Below are 19970 nucleotides of genomic sequence, written 5' to 3'. Positions count from 1 at the left end.
AAAACATTACGTTTTAATTTGAATTATCATCGGGTTATTGAATTTTTTGTTCCGTAACTCCACAACACGCATATCAGCAAGTTGCTGTGACAATTATTTGCAAAATTTACAGACTAAGAATAAGTATTAGTTAATTTTAAAGTCAATTAATTGCTGGAAACAAAGTGAAACATGTTAATTATCCGTCGTTATGACACGTCGTCATTTTGTATGATTAACCTCCTGTGTTTACCATTTTCTAGTTAATGTTGGAGGTTTGAGAAATAAGACCAGAAATTCGTATAGATGTTATTGTTTGTTTGTTAGATGTCCAGGGTATTTATTATTTACAACCGGATTGTACATATGATACTAGTTAATACTATACAATATAATTCGAAAATCAATTCTACAGACTTGTACCGTATAAAAAAAATATCATATCATTGAAAGTCGTTAAGTATAAGAATATCCCGAATAGTTTAGCTTATTGTTCGCGTTACGTACTCAATCAAACGAAGAGAAAAAAAAAACAAGAAATAAATAATCTACTAAGGACCAAAGAAGTCATCGCCATCTTGTGGAAGTGAATTCCCCTGCGTTCGAGTATATAATTGAGGTGTGTGTATACAATTCGTTCTATTTCCCGCATCAACGCACTAATTAAAACATAAGACGATAAATAACGAATATAATTTATACAAATTATTTGTGTAAAAAGATGTAGGAGACAAGACAGAGCGGTATCAGGATGTTTGACAAGGCTCACATATATAAATTACACGCTAAAATTACACATTCAACATTACAAAATAAGAACTGTTTTGTTTTTCTTCGCAATTTTCTGTGTTTTGTTTTGTCATTCTACGGAATGTTGTTACCTCAATTGTTTCTGTTTGTGAGTTCTTGCAAATCCTGCCGTATGGCTTTCGAGAATTGAATGGCAAAACAACGAAACCAAGCAGTTTACCACCGACGCCATCTTGGTAAATAATGCTTGTTCTTGTGCCACGTACGTTTTATCATCTACGTAGAAAAAGACATCGGTCGCACAATCGACGCCATCTTGTATGCCGTTAAATTACAATTACAATTACTTAGTTAGTCGCTAAATTCTTTATATAATATGTATTCATATAGTCGCATAGGAGGTTACGCGCGTTCGTTCGTCGCGTGCTTTGAAATGTTTGAATTTTTTGTTTGTATGTTGAGCATATAGTACGAAAATTTTCGTCACAGCGAACGCGATCCAATTCCCAGCGTGAAGCAAACAATCGGAATCTGATGGGTTTCAATGTTGTGGTTTACACAGTTAACATTTTATTAATAAATAATGCACCATCGACACTCGCGCTTGCAGTGTGTTAACAAACAGACTTATTGAAAATTCCACGCATTAAATTTCGCCACCATCCATTATTTGTGTGTGTTTCTTGTATTCACAATCTTAAACATATTGCTAAATATATTGTAGCTGCACGTATATTTCAATCTCTCGACGTTTTAATCAATTCACAATAATATTACTGTACTATATACCCAAAAGAGGTATCGTTAATTCATTTTTGTTGGACGAAAACATTCATTAATTTTTTTGTTTGTTACTCTGCGTTTTAAATTTAAGATATATAACTATGTACATGTACAATTAACAATCATGTTGGAAACCGCTTCGTGCTTTTCGTTCACTAAACTTTTCTGCTTTCTGTTTGTTCAAATTTTCATAAGTTTGTGTGTTTGTGAGTGAGTGTGTTGTGTGAGGGTGTTGGCAGTTTTTGGCAATCTTCATTTAGACCGAATCAAATTGATAGAGTGTTGATATTTACGTTACGCTATTGTTCTTTGTTTCATTATCATAAATTAGGTTACATTATATGTAATATTAGGTTAGGGTTTATAAAAAAAGAGTAGCATTCTTACGTATATTTCATACATAAAATTATGTTTAAAATGTGCGTCTGTGTGTTGTTATTGAATTTTCCTCGCTCTGAATGTTTGTGTTAGAAACCTGCCAATCGAAAAGCTGCACCTACGTAAGCAGTAATATTAGTTTCAGTCATAGCTTATCGTGTTCTTTTTCATTTTCCATTTTGTTTGTAATCAATTAATATAGGTGTGTGGGTTTTATTAGATGTGTAGGGATTCCGCATCATTGTTAAATTTTTTTGTTGCTGTCGTTTGCAATTGTACCGCGTGTGAATTTAGCGCACCGCCAATGGCGGCGACAACGTGGGCGCGCGCGCCACCATTTCTCCATCATTCTCGCTCTTTCAATCACTTTGTGTTTGCTGTAATGTTACTTAGTATATTGTCCCTCGGATAAGTATCGGAGCGCACTAGTTTCAGGCGAAGAACTCTTTACTGTTGCCGCGATTATACGAGGTCGTCGTTGGCGATCTCTTCGGCTCGTCCAGCGGGTAGGATCCTTCGTCTTTCTTGCGCATTCGGTATACGATGAACATCACTACCAGTATGGCACACAGCAAGCCTACGACTGCTCCACCAATCACAGCTGGAACGAAAAACACTAGCAATTATTAGCAAGAAGTTAAAATTTAAATTTAAATTTATAGAAGCAAAATATTCACCTGCTAGAATTCCTGGTTGAGCAAAGAACGTGGGCCTATCCTCCGACTTGGGATTCATGATGACCGTGAGGTCGGGATAGTTAGCCTTGCTCTTATCCTCCTCCTTGGGAGCAAACACCTCGGGTACAACGTCCTTGTGCGTAATAATCGGATCAATCGGACGGGGTGCTAAAACCAATACAAACCATTAAAATCTATCATTGATCATATTATGTAAGCAAAACTTACGTTCCGGCTGATGCACGTCCTTGGAGTCCTCGTCGTCGGTGCCGTACCCGGATCCGCTCGACTCTAGGTCCCCCGTGAACTCGGTGCCACCCCCACTGCCCTCGAGATCATCGTTGGCATCGATGTTGATCTCCCCCGTATAGTACGACTTGTCAGCGTTGCTCTACAACACAAAAAAGAAACACGACTCAATTTTAGAGGGCGTTTAAAATGAAGAAGGGTTGTTATATATACATATAGCTCTATAAAGTCATAACACCCAACTGTCACTACCTTCGCTGGAGGCACGCGAATACGAAACTGACTTGCGGTTGATGTGCAAGAGGAGATGATCAGTGGGGTGGTGTGGCGCTCGCGCGTTGGCGCCGGGACAACAACGAACGCGTGAAGGTAGCGAGAAATGGCGCGCCTCCCGAAGCGCGCGGAATAATCAATACTCCTGCAGGATTCGTGCCACACTCGTATCCAGGGAGTTCGGGGAGTTGCTGCTGCTCGCCATTCCCGTGCGTCTGCCCCGGCTGTGGGCTGGTGCTTTTTTGCTGACCTATTTTTATTATTCGTGTGACGGACCGTCGATTAGCGCACGGTTTAATTGAGAGCCAATTAAGACACACCCTTGAGACGTCGGCGAAAGTAAAGGAAGAAAAAACCACCCGGAGAAGTAATTCTCACCACCCACATACACATACACACAGCTGGAAGTAATGCGATTCCATTACTGACATTCGCGCTTATTAATTGCGCCCACGGCCATTAATCATGGGCGTATTTTTCTAATAGTCGTCGATTCAGCCGCGAATTTGCATTGTACGTGAAACCTGCAAAACCATCGAGGCGAAGGGTCTGAATAGGCGCATAAATTACTGTCGAAGCCGGCCGCTGCGCCATATTTACGCGTGTTTATTGCTTTAAACACGAAGGCAACAGCTGAAATCAGCAAGTAAAGCTCTCACAGCGCGAAAACCTGACATCAAACGTAATTTATTACATTTTTCCAGCACACAGAAATATTATAGGTAATTGCAGCCCTATTATTTAATAAAGGGCGGGTGTTGAGACGTGAAAAATCATCAAAAACGTTTTTCTAGATATTTTAAACATGTGTATCACCCTTGGGACCAAAGAAGACCTTAGTATTAATTTTTTACTTTAAAGCAAAAAGTCTAAACATCTTTAAAGTTTATTTGTTGATGCGTACATGACAAATGGCTACACTTGCATTCACTCCAGATGTTAACCAATGACCTTGACTTTTTAGTAAGTCATTTCTTGACCTCTATTCGACTACTGAGTAATTTAATAGAAAATCCGAAAATATTTCTATCTTTTTGCTTTGAGAGAGCTTGGCAGGTGTTTAATCTACTCCAGAAAGGTACAACATCCTTAATGGACGCCTTAGATCATCCTCTATCCGATAAAATCTTGTCCCTTACTTAATATAAGATCGCTACCGGTATTTTATCCTTTACATGATTCACTAGCAGTTTCCAAATAATCTCATTACTATTTTACGTTTACAGAAACATCAGATTTTCTGAAATCCAATTTGAGAAATTTTACGCACATAAACATATCCACATCCAACCATTCAATACCAGTTTTGCGCAGTAAATTTCCTTTCTCGGAAATTTCAACTTCATTTCATATTTTACGACTTATAACAACTCACAACTTACGAAAACCCTATTCGACACAGTTTGCTAGTATTCATGCAACATAAAACAGACTTTTCTCGCAAATATTTACAAATCTCGGGCATTTCTAGGTTAAAACGACCATTACGCAAAGAATGTGCATGTGCTTAACCGCCGCCATCTTGTCAACACTACACAAACCAACTCATGCTGCACTAAGCAACAATATCAAACATTTTCCAGACGTTTTCGCATTTCGCGGTCTGGCGATCCGGACAGCTACGTGCGTAATCGTGATTGATGCTGTTGTTTAATGAGCCTTTGTGAACAAGTGTTGCGCGTTTGTCGTGCAGTTCAGCCACCATTCTTTTCATGTTACTGCATCGCGTGTTGTGCGCCAGCAGCCTGTGTGCGTGATTCCGAGTAAAATGTGAAAAGAAACGCGTGCGGACAATGTCGGACGCGTTGCGACCTACAACCCACACATACACTCCTCTGCATCCCAAGCGCAAACAGTGTTGGCCAACTCATTCATTCACCAGAAAAAAATTCATAACATCAAATAATAACATCATCCGTAGATCAATAATTGTAACAGACGGTTGTTATGTCAATGATCCAACGAGTGATAACAGATAAACGGCGGAGAATAAATACAATCTTATTATTAACAACAAACAAACCGCTCAACTCGCATAGATTACAACTCCAACGACCTTAGAGAAAATACCTCACCCTGTCAAAGACCCAAAAAAACTCTCCTTCTCTTTCTACCTGCGTCTATTGATGAATAAAAGCGGATACCTGTATAAAGCGGATACGTGTTTGATGTGAAGTGATGTGATGCGTTCCAGCGCACCAACCCAAGAGTGTAAGTAAAAAGCGAGACGGAGGAAAGAATAGAAAAGGTCGAGTGCCTTGTGGAATGAGCATCAGTATCACAAGCATCAAGGTGTATTGGCTGGCGCTTTCGAGGTGCACGCCGCATTCTTATATAAGCAGCGCCTCGGGGCAACTAACCGGACCCAGAGACTCGAGCCAACGTACGACAGGTAGACAACACCGGCTCCGTATTCCTCTCGTCCGTGGAGTTATCAGCTGTTCGGAGCACTTTACTTTTCGGACACGTTTTTTGTGCTTTATCCTGTGAATAGGGGCGCAAACATGGACACAAAGCGCTTGCAAACACAAAACATAACACCTTTTGTCCAAAAACATTTTTCTTTTTTTCAAGAAGAAAAGAAGAAAAGCTTGATGTTTCGGCGAAAAGCCAAGTCTGATTGTAATGCAAATATACATACATAGCCTAATTGAAGGCATGCGCATGCTAAGTAAGCTTTCACTTCTTGGTAAATACCATAAAAAGACACCCACGTAATATTTCTTCGTTTTATATCAAAATACCGCTCATAATTTAACTGTTCCCGTACTGAAAACTCTCGTAGGTACCTGCAACTAAAAATAAAACTGTCTCCAACTTGGAAGTTGTTCACTCCAACGTCGGCTGGTCGCTGGAAGCTTAAAAGCGTTATCCGGTCGTCACGGCATGCGCCGAAATCGTGTCGAATGTAAATTCAACATCGGTTTCGGATGTGCCCCGAAAACTGGCACCGCGCGCTCGCAAACTTTTCGATGTCCGAGCGGCGCGCAAACAAACTTTCAACTATGCACTACTACACATATCCTCGAGTCCCTAGAGTACGGAAAACTAAGCTGGAATAAATTCACGAGCAACGCCCAAATGAAAACAAATCGGCGAGATTTATCGAAGCGACGAAATGGGAAAATATTACGGGATAACTTCCGGGAAGTTACTTCCGAGCAATGTAGTACACAAAGACGTTCATCAAACGAAGAAATTGTGTAACTGTTGAAACTTTACGCGCAGCGCGCATGTGTTTCGAAATTTCGCCTTCGGAAACGTTGTTATGCTTTTCGTTTTGCTGACCAACAAATAAAATGGGACATGGAACATCTGCGACTTCTCATGTCACAAGCGTCGGGCGTATTTGCACAGGCTCACTGCACAGGCGGCCATGTTGCAAGAGGAGACGTAAACACCAGTTCGCGATTTAGATAATCGCCAAACAAACCATTATTTTTTAGTTTAACTCGTCACACACACACATACAAGGATATTAAACAGAAAGACGACAGTGTAAGACGTCACGTTACTGTGAATGTAAACAGGATGTTCGACAAACGAAGCTTAATGACGTGAACTTGACTTCACGTGTGGACACTTTTTCTATTAGTAGGATTAGTTTATATTAGGAACATTACTTGATCTTTTGCGCATGCGCACAATGATCAATCAACTTAAACTTACAATTTAACTTAAAATTTAATAGAAAAACTCAAAATGTTTGAATATTTAGTTGATATTAGACTTTCTTTTGCGCATGCGCATATTGATCAATCAAGTTTTCCATTTAATTTAATAAAAAAGTAATAATTATTAATAATTTCATAGAAAAATTTTAAAAAACGCAAAATATTTTTATTTTTCTTAAAATTAACCCATTACTTATCTTTTGCGCATGCGCAAACTACTTAATTAAGTTAATCTTATAAATATATCAATATTTTAATAAAAAATAAATAAAATTTCCCGAAATAACTTAATATTTACTTAATATTTATCTTTTGCGCATGCGCGAATTACTCAATCAAGTTTCCCTTCCATTCCACCCCATAGTCCACAATCATCTTAATATCAAAACATAAATAATACCCCGAAACCGAAATTTCCGAGTCAACCGCGTTACGTATGTATCATTAGACAAACATCGCGCAATATTTTAGTGAATTAATTAAGTTTAGTGGTAGCGAGTGTGCTCACGATGCATTAATTACGCGCTCAGCGCAACACCCCGTGCGCGCTTCACGCCGGCGCGCGGATAATAATAGTAAATTCATTTATAAACGCGCGGTGGTACATTCTACGCCTCGGCGGGCTTTATCGTCGAACTAAAACTAAACGAAAACGGCACCACCGGGCGTAAAACCAAGCCAGCCACTAGTATACTACTACTACAACACCGAGAGGATATGGGGTTAGTTTTAATGCGTTCGAAGAGCTCACCAACGCGAGCAGAACCAAAAGATACGAGTACACAGTAGCACACACAATATGTGCGGATAACCCACACCAGCGACCCCTATATAACCCGGTAATTCCATCGGGGATTGAACAGAATAGCATAGCATACCTTCAATTCAGAGTACGTTTTACGCTATTGAACTCAACCTTCAATAACATTAACAACTTTACCCGAGTTAATCTAAGCTGTGCGCATTTATATGATTTTTACGGCCGGCACGTGGAATTTTTATGCACAAAAAATGTTTTATCGTGCATTATATTACATTTGATTACGCATTGTAATCGAGAAACATTTACCGCGGTTCGGTGAAACTATATTGTTTTGTTTTTTGGTGCGGCGCACTCGATTAAACACGAAATATTGGCTAAACAATAAATATTAATTGTATTATTACTATTGGGCACGGTGAGGTGAACTTTGTAGCAGAGCGTTTATCAATAAATGTCGTTTTCAATTATTTATTAACTAAATTTCGTTTGGTTTTGTTAGGATGAAAGCGTTTCGGAGTTGGAATAGCGATACTAGAAAAGCGTTTATTTTCGTTTCGCCTGTCAAAATATTTGCAGTTTTCGCAAAAACTAGCGGAGCAATCAACACCGTACTTTGGGCGTTATTACGTATACAAACTGGTTACTAAATAAAGTTTTTTTCGGAGGAAAATATGATGTAAATTATTTAGGAAATTGCGTATAATTGAAGTCATTTTTCTATGGAAAATATCGCTTAAATGCAGACTAAAACTAGCAGAAACAGTGGTTATTCTCATTTTTTAAACAGTTTTAAACAGTTCATATCGAGAAATACAAAAATATTAAGTGTGTTTGGCAAGGAACACTGTTTTTGACGGCAGAAGTAATAAAATACGAAATTAAGTGAAACAAAACTTTCAAAATTGTAGTAATAACGCGTTAGTCATTCTGATATTGTTGGAAGGGTGTAATTTCATAGTTTTTGAATAAAATGCATAAATCTATTTGTAAAAAACAAGAATATCTTCAAAAATATTAAAAATAATCCTTAAAAAGCCAAGAAAACAATTTTTCTTTAATATATTTTCCGCTTTTTAAACAATTTTTTGATGTTTTAATAATTATTTTACTTTTCTGACCAAAAATCAATGAAACAAATGAAAAATTAAATAAATCATCCTCCAGTTACTCGTACAAATAACGCAACACCACTGACATAATTAATAAATAAATCCATATATTTAATTACACTTTGTAATCCAAACATTTACGTTTCATTAAAACCATCACTTCATATTTTTGCCCACTGCACACTCTATTAAACTCACAAAATATTGCCGAATCGATAAATATCCATATTCATAATCATAATTAACAATTGCAACATTCACTAGTAACAATTATTTATTATTTCGTTGTGATATGATCCAATTTACGATTATGATGATATAAATCCAATAAAAATATAAACTGTATTAAAAACAATCAAACCCATCACATCACACTACACCCACACACGCACATAAATAATGCAATGATGATTGCGTTATTTTGTTATTTAATTAATCCTAATTGAATTACGACACACTGCGCTCTCTCAACAATCCTAGACAATAGATTACACTTTTATTACCATCAGTGAGTGCAATTTAATATTGTTTGAGGTTAAACGAATGACGCCATGCAAACTTTTAAATTTTCACGCGTAGTGTAAATATTATGCGCAAAAGTTGATAATTTCATCGGTGCGACAAACGCGACTAACGCAAACTTTTAATTGACATTAACGCCATACATTCGCGATAGACGCGGTCTGAACTCTTGACCTTATATATCGCTTTAAACACGCAAAAACGTTTTCGCGGAGATTTTTACGTTTTACGATCGTACGCTCTCAGCTAGACTTGATTAGAGTCAGGTTCAAGTCCATATTGACATGCAACAAGTACAACTAAAAGTTAATTAAAACACTTGACATAAAACGCTTTTAACTAAACTTAATTCGTCAGTTTTTAGTGCTTAGCGAACTGGTTTACGCCTTAAGTTCAACGCTGAGAATATTATTTGATAAAGGATGACAACGGTGGAAGGATCCGAAGCGGAGTCTGCGATTAATTAAGACGTGACATGGCACGTGCGAATGTTTCGCGCGTATTTAACGGCGTAGAAATGCCAGCGAAGCGTTCATCATCTTTCTATTTCGGAATGATGTGAACACGACATACCTACCGAGATACGGGAAGAAGTGGAGAAGAGAATTCCGCATGGTATTCATTCACTCCCTGGCTGGTTAATTGGGAATTCGCACGAATTACAACCGCAACGATCGTGGCGTAGCTGATCTATGATGTTTTAATGATGTTAACTTCATATCATCATGGACCACCTATTACAATACGGCACGTACTCCAGTTACACTAGTTATCTACTAATATCATTTTCGGTCATTCAATACGATTGCATAAACTAATCTTGTGCATGTGTTGGCGGAGGCGTCAAGTCCGATTTGTCGGTATGAGTAGTATGCATGAAAGCCCCCCACATCCGCATCTCGACTTCCATGATGGCTGCTGTGTTTCTGGTGCAGAGGGAACTGCGGTGTGAGCGTCGCACGGGTGCGGCGATGTGGCAGCGCGCGTTTTCTTGCCCGGCCGCCCGTGACATCGCTACAGCCGCCGCGCGGCACGGCACATTCAGGGGCTTTTAACGCACCGCACACACTACCACCGCCGTTGCAGCAGCAGCATCAGCAAGAGGAAAAGCAGAAGCAGCGCACGCCCGGATCGTGTGTCTGCATTGCGAATGCGGACTTGACGGGACTTACAAACGCAAAGCCGCTTACCGTCCGACTTGCGAGTACATCCAATAAACGACAAAATTTAAAAACCTAAACAAAAACTAAATTTGGTGACATACATCTTCCAGTCTTCCAAGAAGACACAAAAAACAAAAAATAAAAAAGTCTATTAAAACTCTTGCGCAAGACTATCCCAACTTTGTTAATCAATGTACGAGTATATCACACACGAAGAGGTCCAGTCCTCTAGGTGACCTCGCGCCGCAAAGTTTACTTCCGGATTAAATAACCCTATCATCCCCTAACTCAACTATTCAACACGAACACCAACGTCAACACAAACATTCTCAACTCGCAAGTATTTGATGTGTTTAAAGAAAGAAAAAGAAAAAACTTTTTAATAATATTTTCCCGCACGAATCGCCGCGTCGCGCCGTGTGTGAGAACCGGACGCACGAAATTGATTAATTTCAATCGTGCGCACCGAGGTATTGACATCCTCTCTGTGTTTTCGTTTCATTTCCTCGACCGTACGTTTCCTCAAGCACACATAACTTGCGACAACCTTTCAACCTCCATACACGTGGCACAAATCATTACTTCAACTAATATTATTTACTAAATTATTTTTATTAATATTTAAGTTGCAAACAAGTCAAAGTAAATAAAATCTTTCATCATTCTTACTTATTTTTATTTGTTTTGTATTTTTTATTCTGTGTGGGTATTTTCAGTCTTCTCTATCATCACCTCTCGGCGATAACATTGACAGAGTTTTTCGCGCACGACATGACAAATTGTCTACTCGTCGGCCGACGATTGATAAGAAGACGCGGTTGCGGCTTCATGCATCATTCATGCCCCCGGAGTTATCGACGCGATTCGGCGAAAACTCGAAAATACCGCAAAACGGGAGTTCATCAATTATTTTATCACTTCGCCAAAGTCGCGCGCAAACACGCTGTCAAAATATGTAATTCACCGAATTACGCTGCGATAAAATTTTGTTATTGCCAAATTGCGCACAAAGATAATAATTGATGGATGGTCACACAAAAAATAAAAAATAAACAACCCGCAGTGCACTGAAAATGACTACACTGGAGATATACCCGCGAGTAGAATGGCAAAACCGCATGCGTTTATAATATTAATTGGATTTTAATGTAAATCGTTGCAGAGATGCCGTGTCCGCATGTCATCATGCAAATTTCGCGCACTGCCGCTTACATAACCGCTATTTATAGTCGAAATTAAATTTCGTATCGATACTCTACGCTCATTTTTCCCTCAATATTGCATTGCAAACACAAATACACGCAGTTAAATTATGTTTTGACTAGCGCACAGAGGCATTTTTGTTTCATGTTTAGCGCGTTGCGTTGGATTTAACGGCTTCCTCGTCGACGCGATTTTTATTTGTTTACGCGCTGCATAATGCCCGGTATAATTAGACGTCCTTTGACGTTGCGACGTTGCGTTTCGTTTACCTACACTCCTCCCTCGGTGAAAATCCACCTTTGCGTGTTTTAAAATCTAACGAAGCTCTACAACGCCCAAGATGGCGGCGACGGCTGGCGGCTTCCATCATCATCCGGTGAAACATTTTCCGAATCCGCTTCCTGCGGCATTAATTAGTGTGGATGTGCGCGCGCGCGCTGAATTCAAAAACTTTTTATTACGCTCTGTTTTTGTCCTGTCGCGCCATGTTTTGTTTTCGCATTTAGAAAACGCTGCGCGAAGACAGACACATCTAATGAATGTGATGTATTAAAAAATATCATGTTGCCGCAATATGTAAATCGTAATCATGAAAAAACAGACGTTTTTTGCGCGTACATCGCACGTGGGAAATCGAATTAATCTCGTACACGATGAAATATTGCCGAAAATTCCGGCAGGAAACAATTTTCACCTTTTTTTTTCCATCGAATTTTTTTGTGTCCTTTGTTTGCACAACGCTTGAAATTTTCGGCAAATAAACATTAATTTCCAATTCGTATTTTTTCGCTTTCATTTTCGATTAATAGCGCTCATCCCCTAACACTCACCCACACACAGAGAAAATGAATGCGGATACAATCGCATGTCAATTAGTGCACTCTTGATGTTTACAATCAAACACACAACGCAATTACATTTCGGGTGGGTGGTCCCGCCCGCTGCACATGCACATCACACACCTATACACACGGTTTCGGTTTCATGGCCGTCAATTGCGCTGATGGCACATTTTTACATTTTTTATCCGCTGACTACTAACACACCTATTATATACAATATGTCCAACCTTGGAAATGAAATGAAATGGAATAAAAAGCCAATAATAATCAACGTCGCACCTGAACTAACGTGATTTTTATTACCCTCGGTCCGCAAGTTGCCAACAAATCAATATTTGTTGTTTACTGGCACAGCGAGTGGCTAAAGATGGCCGCGCCGTTGGCGGACAATGGGGCGCGCACGACATAATACCGCATTGCATTCACATTCATAAATGATGGTATAAAGTTGATAAATGCAGAATAACCACAATGCGAGTGGATACGTTTGTTCTGCGGCTACTCCTGTTACGAATCTAGGCGGTATTGTAGCGCAAAAATATACAGATTGTTGCATTATGGATTCAAATTTCAAATTTTGTTTGATTTTCCATTGTATATTCACAACGTGTCCATTTGGCACCGAGTGTGTGCGCGGGTAAACACGCGGTGGGCATGTTTGAAAATGTTAATAAAGCTCACACACTCCGAGAGCTTTGCGGTGCGGCGAACACAATGTCCACGTTAATTAACTACTCGCCAGTGTGTTCCAGCAGAGTCCCATTTCCATTTGTGTGTTCCTCACACATATAACTTAACTACACACATAGACATTGAACCGAAGGTGACTTTAGTAACCGATGAAGATTTACTTTGATGTTTTGTAATAAAACTGATAGTATTTCGCCGTTATGCATGCATATGTGTGTCGCGCCATCTTGTCATCACAATTGCTGCTTTAGCTCCTCGTCGTTTGGCACGCATTCGAACGAAAACCGAAACTTTTCTAGGGTAACCGTAAACCCCCGGCCGGGCATTCAATTTTCGCCGCTCGGTTGCGTCTTTTTTATCGATTCCCGACCTCGCATAGAGAGCTGCACACACATACACAAAGCTTAGGGTTAGGTTGGGTGTGGGTGCACGTGTCCACCGCGCGGCTCAAATAATATTATTTTGTCATAATCGGCTTCTTGCCCCTTTCGGACTGACTCTCTGGAAAGACAACCTGCTGCGGTTGGCGTTTTCGTTTTGCTTTCGGATTTTCCTCTGCGCTTTGGATCTGCTTTTTGCGCGCAGCGTCGCAAATGACACTTTGATGACACCGCAGCAACCGCATCGAAGGCGCAAAAACAAGCGATGCCAATAAATCTTGACGAATTGCCGTTTCTGGACGATTAATGAAAACACCAGAGAATGTCACACTACATTAACTATTTCATTCAATTACACTTGTTATTAAATTTACCAAGTTTAAGTCTCTCCTCTCGCGCTGGGCGTTGATTGGAAGGCTTTGCAAGTGAAAATCTAAAAATATCGATGTTTTCATACTTTTGCGCGGCGTGCGCGTTGAGGGCAGGAAATGCGCGTCGGCTCGTTTGATCAATAAATCAACATCCAAATGAGCAGAGCAGCGCGCGCGAGCGTGCCGAACGCGAATTCGAAACGATACGAAAAAGGGATAAAAACCGAAGCGAAACATTCGGCCGGCGCGCAAAAATCAAAGCGAACGCGAATAAAACTTCCGCCTCGCGTTTCCGAAGCGCGCCTATGCTCAAAAAGTAAACGTAATCAAATTGAAATAGGAAACAGGAGCGCAGTGAAAACGAGAGACTAAGCACAAAAAAATACGCTTCGTTGAGTCGATTCGATATTGATGCGATGCGAAGATTGCGATTCTTTAATTAAGAATTGTGCCATCACTGCCATCCGCGTCCCACATCCACACCTAGACTAAAGTAACACTTTTTTCCTCTACTCTACTCTCCTGAAGCAGGAGAGCATAGAATCCTCTTCCGTATGTTTTTTGGATCATTTTTCCACACGTGCTTATCGCCTCGCGCTTCGAGCGTTTATGCATGCAGGAAAAACGCTCGGGTGAAGAAAGGAAAAAAAAACACACAACGCGAGAAGTTTTGCCACTGCCAGATTGCAAACACCACAGTACCACTACCCCCGGAGGAAGGTTTTCGCACTTTTTATAAATAAAACATCAAACACTCGTGCTTATTTGCACGTTTACACATAATCTTCGTATTTTTTGTTCCGCATACAAAAAACTTTTGCATTCCTTTTTTGGTGTCGCCTGTTATTAATTATTAATAGCGCATGCTAATCACATCGACCAACTGCGTCGAAATGTAAATTATAAATCACTGGCACACAATAATACGGAACACAATGGCGCTATACTTTGAATTTCGGCATTGTGTTCGGCGAACTATTTGCAATTCTCCATTTTGTCACGTATATAATTACTAACATAACACATGAAACACATGAAACACGAAATTATAACATTTGGGTATTCCCAATGCACCTTTTCCTGCTTGCTTTCTTTCTTCGGTTGTATTATTCGCACAATTGACCATTACGTCCGTCCGTCGGGCGCGTCCGGACATCCAAGTCCATAAAACCCCTAAAGATGGTCATATTTTTCTACCACCCAACAGATATAGCCCTAGTGGTCCTAGTTAAACGAGATAGTAAAATGAAAATGGTCAAAAGAAAGAAAAAAAACGTCGATAACAATGGCCATTCTTTCCTATTTCGCCTCTATTTTTACATCTTCAGCTGTAAAATTCCACAAGTAAGTTATTATTATTGGACATTAATTTCCGCAACACTGGTCAGAATCAAGTGTCATCTATTGTGTACACATATTCAGGTAGATGAAATGCGTACCTGCCTGGTAAACCCCTTTCAAAGTTGTTAAACTTTGCGGCGCTGGAATAACAATAATAGCACGTAGCTATATAATCGGATGTATTAGCATCTGCGCGGATTTATTCCTCGCATTGCGCATCACGCTAAACGATTTTATTGCGTGGACGTGTGCGGAATTATTCACAACGTAATATTTCTTAGATACTTATGATTATTTCATTTCATAACAAATGTTAATCGTAACTAAAGAGAAAAAGACTGAGATGTGATGAGAAAAAATTGTATGCGTTGGTAGATTTTATGCACATGCGCAATTTTTTTCTCTTCTTGAATGAATCATGACATACATGGAGTTTTTTGACCGAAGTAAAATTGGAGATAATTTGTTGAATTTATCATTCTGTAGGAAATTTCGCCGGCCAGTTATGAAACAAAAATCTTCAGCGGGCGCACAAAAAGGATGAAAAATATATAACGCGGCGGCGGTCGAAAAACGCTTTGCGCCCGCCACGGGCAGACACGCCGAGGGTAAATGTAGCGAATGTTACATTTGCGCGCATCGCACGGAATAGAAATGAGCGGGCGGGGCGCGGGAAATGCTCGAAAAACCACCGCTCGAAAAATGCCGCACTTGAAACGCGAAATTGTGGATATTCCATGGAATTTCATACAAGTGCATTCGGTGCAAAAAAAAGTAAGTAGATCAGAAATGTGTGTAAGAGTTGCGGGAAAAGTTGGTCAAGTGGTAAGTAGCGAAAATCGTGCCACATTGATTTTTGATGAGGTAAATCTAATTATAAAACCAGAAACTCTGGAATATTAAATTTAACACCTGGGGGTGTTTTGAGAGAAAGAGTTTTTCATGTTTAACAAAAACTAAACTAAATTCAGTCTGCATGTTAATTAAATCTATGTTTTTAAAGTTTTATTTTATAAAATCTTCCTTTGGTATTATTCTGCACTTATTTAATAGTATATTAAGTATCAAGTGAGTTAAATGATACTTTTTGCACGGCTTAAAGTACTTTAGTCACGGCCTTGGCTATCCGTGTTTAAAGTATCACTTTTTGTGCCTCAAAATCGTGGAAAATTTATTTTCACTACAATAAATCGCCTTTTCCTATTTATCTTTACATATTTATGTATAGATATTGCGTAAATTGCATTTTCAAACTTAAATTTTCATTAAAAAGAAGAAAAAGACAAAATATTTGCAAAATTAATGAAAAAGTATCAAAAAATGTGTTTCTTTGTCTATAATATCATAATATTCATTTTTATATTCGTAATTCTCAAAACAATAATCCTATTCTACCATTTTTCGTGCTAAGTATTAATCCTGATTTCCAATTTACCTAATTACCACCCCAATCCCCCCTAAATTCAACCCCAAACTCCGAAAACATATCCAATGCATTAAATTACGACCGCACTCGCATTACATACATCAACAATCCATCAATTCGTGCAATTTAACCGAAATCGTTGATGTAGGCCGCGTGCCAGACGCGCAATTAGCTTCAACTGGGATATCTTCGCCCCCCGAATGATTGATTCGCGCCGCGATCGATCGCCGGGCAACTCCGGCGCGAATAACAGCTATTGCGTGTCGCGATTCACATTCACAACTCATAACCGACCGACTGGCCGAAGCCAAAGCCAAAGCAAAGGCAAGTGGTGATTAGAACCGCATACACAGCAGCTAACGAAGTCACAGCCATCGTCGCCATTCGAACATTGACTACGAATATGTCATTAATTATTAATCGCGCGACGACGCCACACTCGCCGCATTCTCCGGCGCGGCGTAAACAACCAATTCATAAATAAACTTTAAAGAAGTCACGTGTATAGCAAATCATCATATCGGATGACTCAATATTATTTTTTGTTTCTATAAGTGCAATTAAAGGTTAATACTTTGGCGCAAATTATGAGTAACCATGATAAATACAAAGTGCATACAATGCGCGATAGCTGTGTGCGCATATCTTAAGTTAGGTACGTACATGAGTATATTGTGAATTGTAAGCGAAGCGCGTTAGCGACCGAACAAACATAATCAAACAAGCTCATGGGAGCTCCTGATCTCTCGTGTGTGCGCGGGCGCCCGCCATTTATATTTACACACAACACACGCGTTTGTTTGTTGTTTGTTGCTTGATGCAGCCCAAGGATTTTTTCATTGACTAAATAAAGATTAGAGAAGATTACAAAGTGTAACAACTCGCAGATAAAGTGATGAGGAAGCCTATGAGAGCATAGCTGCTGGGTGAGTTGCGCTGCTCATTGATACATTACTCACAACGGGTTGGTTAGTTCAAGTAGGTAGTAACTGGTAAGTAGTCGGACGGGAGTTTAAGTTAAGTTTTGCGTTCGCCTTCGGATGCGGATTCGTCTTGCACACGCATGATGTCCGCGTAATGGGAGAATTAATGGCAGCCCTACGGCATGCATTCGGTGTTCTAAGACGTGCAGGAGAGGAGGTCCATTTATATACTTCGTCAGTCAGATTTGTTTTGAGGAGTGAATATTAGTGCGTTTTAGAGACAAATTGAGCAAATTTTCGATGATTTTTTTGGTAATTTTGATAAATTTATGTCAGAAAAGTCTTAAAATTCTGTTTTTTGTGTTTTATATTCGATTTCTTTGTATATTTTGATCAAATTTGTTAGAAATTGATGAAAATACCCAAGATTTTAATCCCAACTATCTAAATTTTTGTTTTCCTTGATTGTTATCGACTACTGAAACTAGTAGACATGATAACAACATAAATAAATTTAGGATTTTTACATAATATAGATTACCTACTCTATTGTTGTAACAAGTACGTAATTAATAAGTATTTCACTATTTTAACATGACTAAGTTAGTGTTTTTGTACTATTTCGCAATACTTATCGAAATATACAATTTTGAAATGGTTTTAATGATAAATTCACAACTATTGTTGTAGAATTGATGAAATCATAGACTATTTATTCCTCACAACATAATTTTGCACCCGATTTTAACGAAACAGTGCAAATTAATGAGATTTTAAGAAAAACGAACAAAGTATAAATATTACAACAATTTCAATAAGAATGTCTTCTAAGAAACATGCTGAAGTTATTGTTCTTTGTGTTTTTCATCATTTTTAAGCCGCACAAAAGACGAAAGAGCTTGGAATGCTTCAAAACATCAAAATATTCGACATTTTTCGCGATTTAAGAAGAAAAATCAAACATTTTTAGTAAATTTCCCATTTTTATCAACCTCGAAAACAAGTTTAATCCAGAAATAATAATTAATACTTTTATAGCGTCTTAAACATGACGCATTTCATGTTTTGTCAATCCAACAATGATTGACACTATCTTCAACAATATTTTTGAATAATTCCCTTCATGAAAATAACACTTGTTGACTTGTAATAACAAAGTACACACGCAAATAATAAATATTATTCCCAATTTCGTAGATTCGCGCACGGGTGACAACATTATCGCTAGAATATCGACGCCGTTGTCCAAATATTTAGCAACGGTGAATAATACACTAATTCAATTGCATGTATACATAGTTATATACATATACCTTCAACATGCAATTTTTTTTGCAAGGCTAATATTAATATATCAGAAAATCTATAATTCCATTCTGTTACGGTGGCTATTGCCTGAATTGTTTACGCTACGCAAACAAACAAACGGCAGGGCACAATAGCGCTATCACAATACGCGCGTATAAACAAAATGAAATCGCGCTCAATAAACCGATTGTTCATCTCTTCAGCGCGGGGCATGTTTATACAATAACTGATTTACGCCTAATGCGATTGTGTAAACTGTGGAGGAGAGACCAAGGCGTCTTGGCGTGTGTTCCAAGAGATGAAATGGCTGGTCGCTGGTCGGTTGTATTGCAGTTGTTTCCCATCTTGTTTGGAGGGCCGCGTCGGCCACAAACAACTGCCGCTCGCGACGTCTCACCCAACTGTTCTTTTAATACTTCGCTGACTCGGCGAAGGTAGATAAGAGGAAAGTGTTGAAAAACTCACCTGGGCTGCAGAGGCGAATCCGTGCAGGATTGCACAACACACGACGAGCGTGAATGATATCCTTAAATGCATCACACCGATTTGTATTGTTCAGTCAGCGGGCGCGAGTATTGCGGACGGCACGACGCGCGTCCACCGAGAGTAACGCTCTGCGAGTTGCGACCTGCGGCGGCGGCGGTGTTGGTCGCTTGTTTTCTGCGTCGGCGGCGGCGGCAGTCTCTTACACTGGATACACGAACAGGCGGCGCAAACGCATCTAGAGCACTGATGGCACTGATCCACACTGATCAATGACTATACAACGCGGCGCGGACTACAGGCGTGCGCAGACAGTTAACTCCAAGCGATGGTAGCGTCCTCGTGCGGTGCTAAAGTGAAGTAAGGAAGATATTCATGATGGCCGACCAATCAACATCCGCTGGAAGACAAATAGCGCGAAATTCAACATAAAATTAATAATATTTATAAAATACACATAATAAACCATAAAAAATAAGAAATTACGTTGATTTTTAACATTTTTATAGCGTAAAATAAAGAATTCCACGTAATTTCAAGTAAAATTCGGTTAAAAACAAAATTTTGTTTCATTCTCAGTGAATTATCACCTGAAACGTCAATACTTATGTAACAAAGCAAACATTGCGCTATTTGTATAAATTTATCTCGAGTTCCAACGTACAACTCACCCAATTCACACG

The 19970-nt window shown here is 39.2% G+C and overlaps 1 protein-coding gene across 2 annotated transcripts; it reads right to left on the bottom strand.

The window, feature by feature from the left end:
• Positions 1–288: 288 nt before the first annotated feature.
• Positions 289–19574, bottom strand: Sdc (Syndecan). 2 transcript variants are annotated; one of them, XM_065309554.1, is made up of 4 exons: positions 19270–19574; positions 2796–2958; positions 2568–2735; positions 289–2506 (listed from the first exon to the last, which is right to left on the bottom strand). In XM_065309554.1, exons 1-4 carry the CDS (start codon positions 19339–19341, stop codon positions 2322–2324), a joined length of 588 nt encoding a protein of 195 aa, XP_065165626.1. In that variant the 5' UTR covers positions 19342–19574; the 3' UTR covers positions 289–2321. The 2 variants fall into 2 exon arrangements, with proteins under 2 accessions (XP_065165626.1, XP_065165627.1); XM_065309555.1 differs by having other exon boundaries at positions 289–2491; positions 19270–19567.
• Positions 19575–19970: the final 396 nt, after the last annotated feature.

This window comes from Atheta coriaria, unplaced genomic scaffold, assembly GCF_025399875.1.
Source record: "Atheta coriaria isolate IRGN ID8LTWV9N9 unplaced genomic scaffold, Caltech_Dcor_3.1 hic_scaffold_8_pilon, whole genome shotgun sequence".
NCBI lineage: Eukaryota > Metazoa > Arthropoda > Insecta > Coleoptera > Staphylinidae > Dalotia > Dalotia coriaria.
Note: the sequence above shows the minus strand (reverse complement) of the source record. Positions and strands in the feature narration are given on the sequence as shown.

Coding starts and splice junctions, on each gene's coding strand:
- Sdc (XM_065309554.1), bottom strand. CDS start 19,341: ATGCATTTAAGGATATCATTCACGCTCGTCGTGTGTTGTGCAATCCTG. Junction 2,736..2,795: donor GGACGTGCATCAGCCGGAAC/GTAAGTTTTGCT, acceptor TATTGGTTTTAG/CACCCCGTCCGATTGATCCG. Junction 2,507..2,567: donor TCAACCAGGAATTCTAGCAG/GTGAATATTTTG, acceptor AATAATTGCTAG/TGTTTTTCGTTCCAGCTGTG.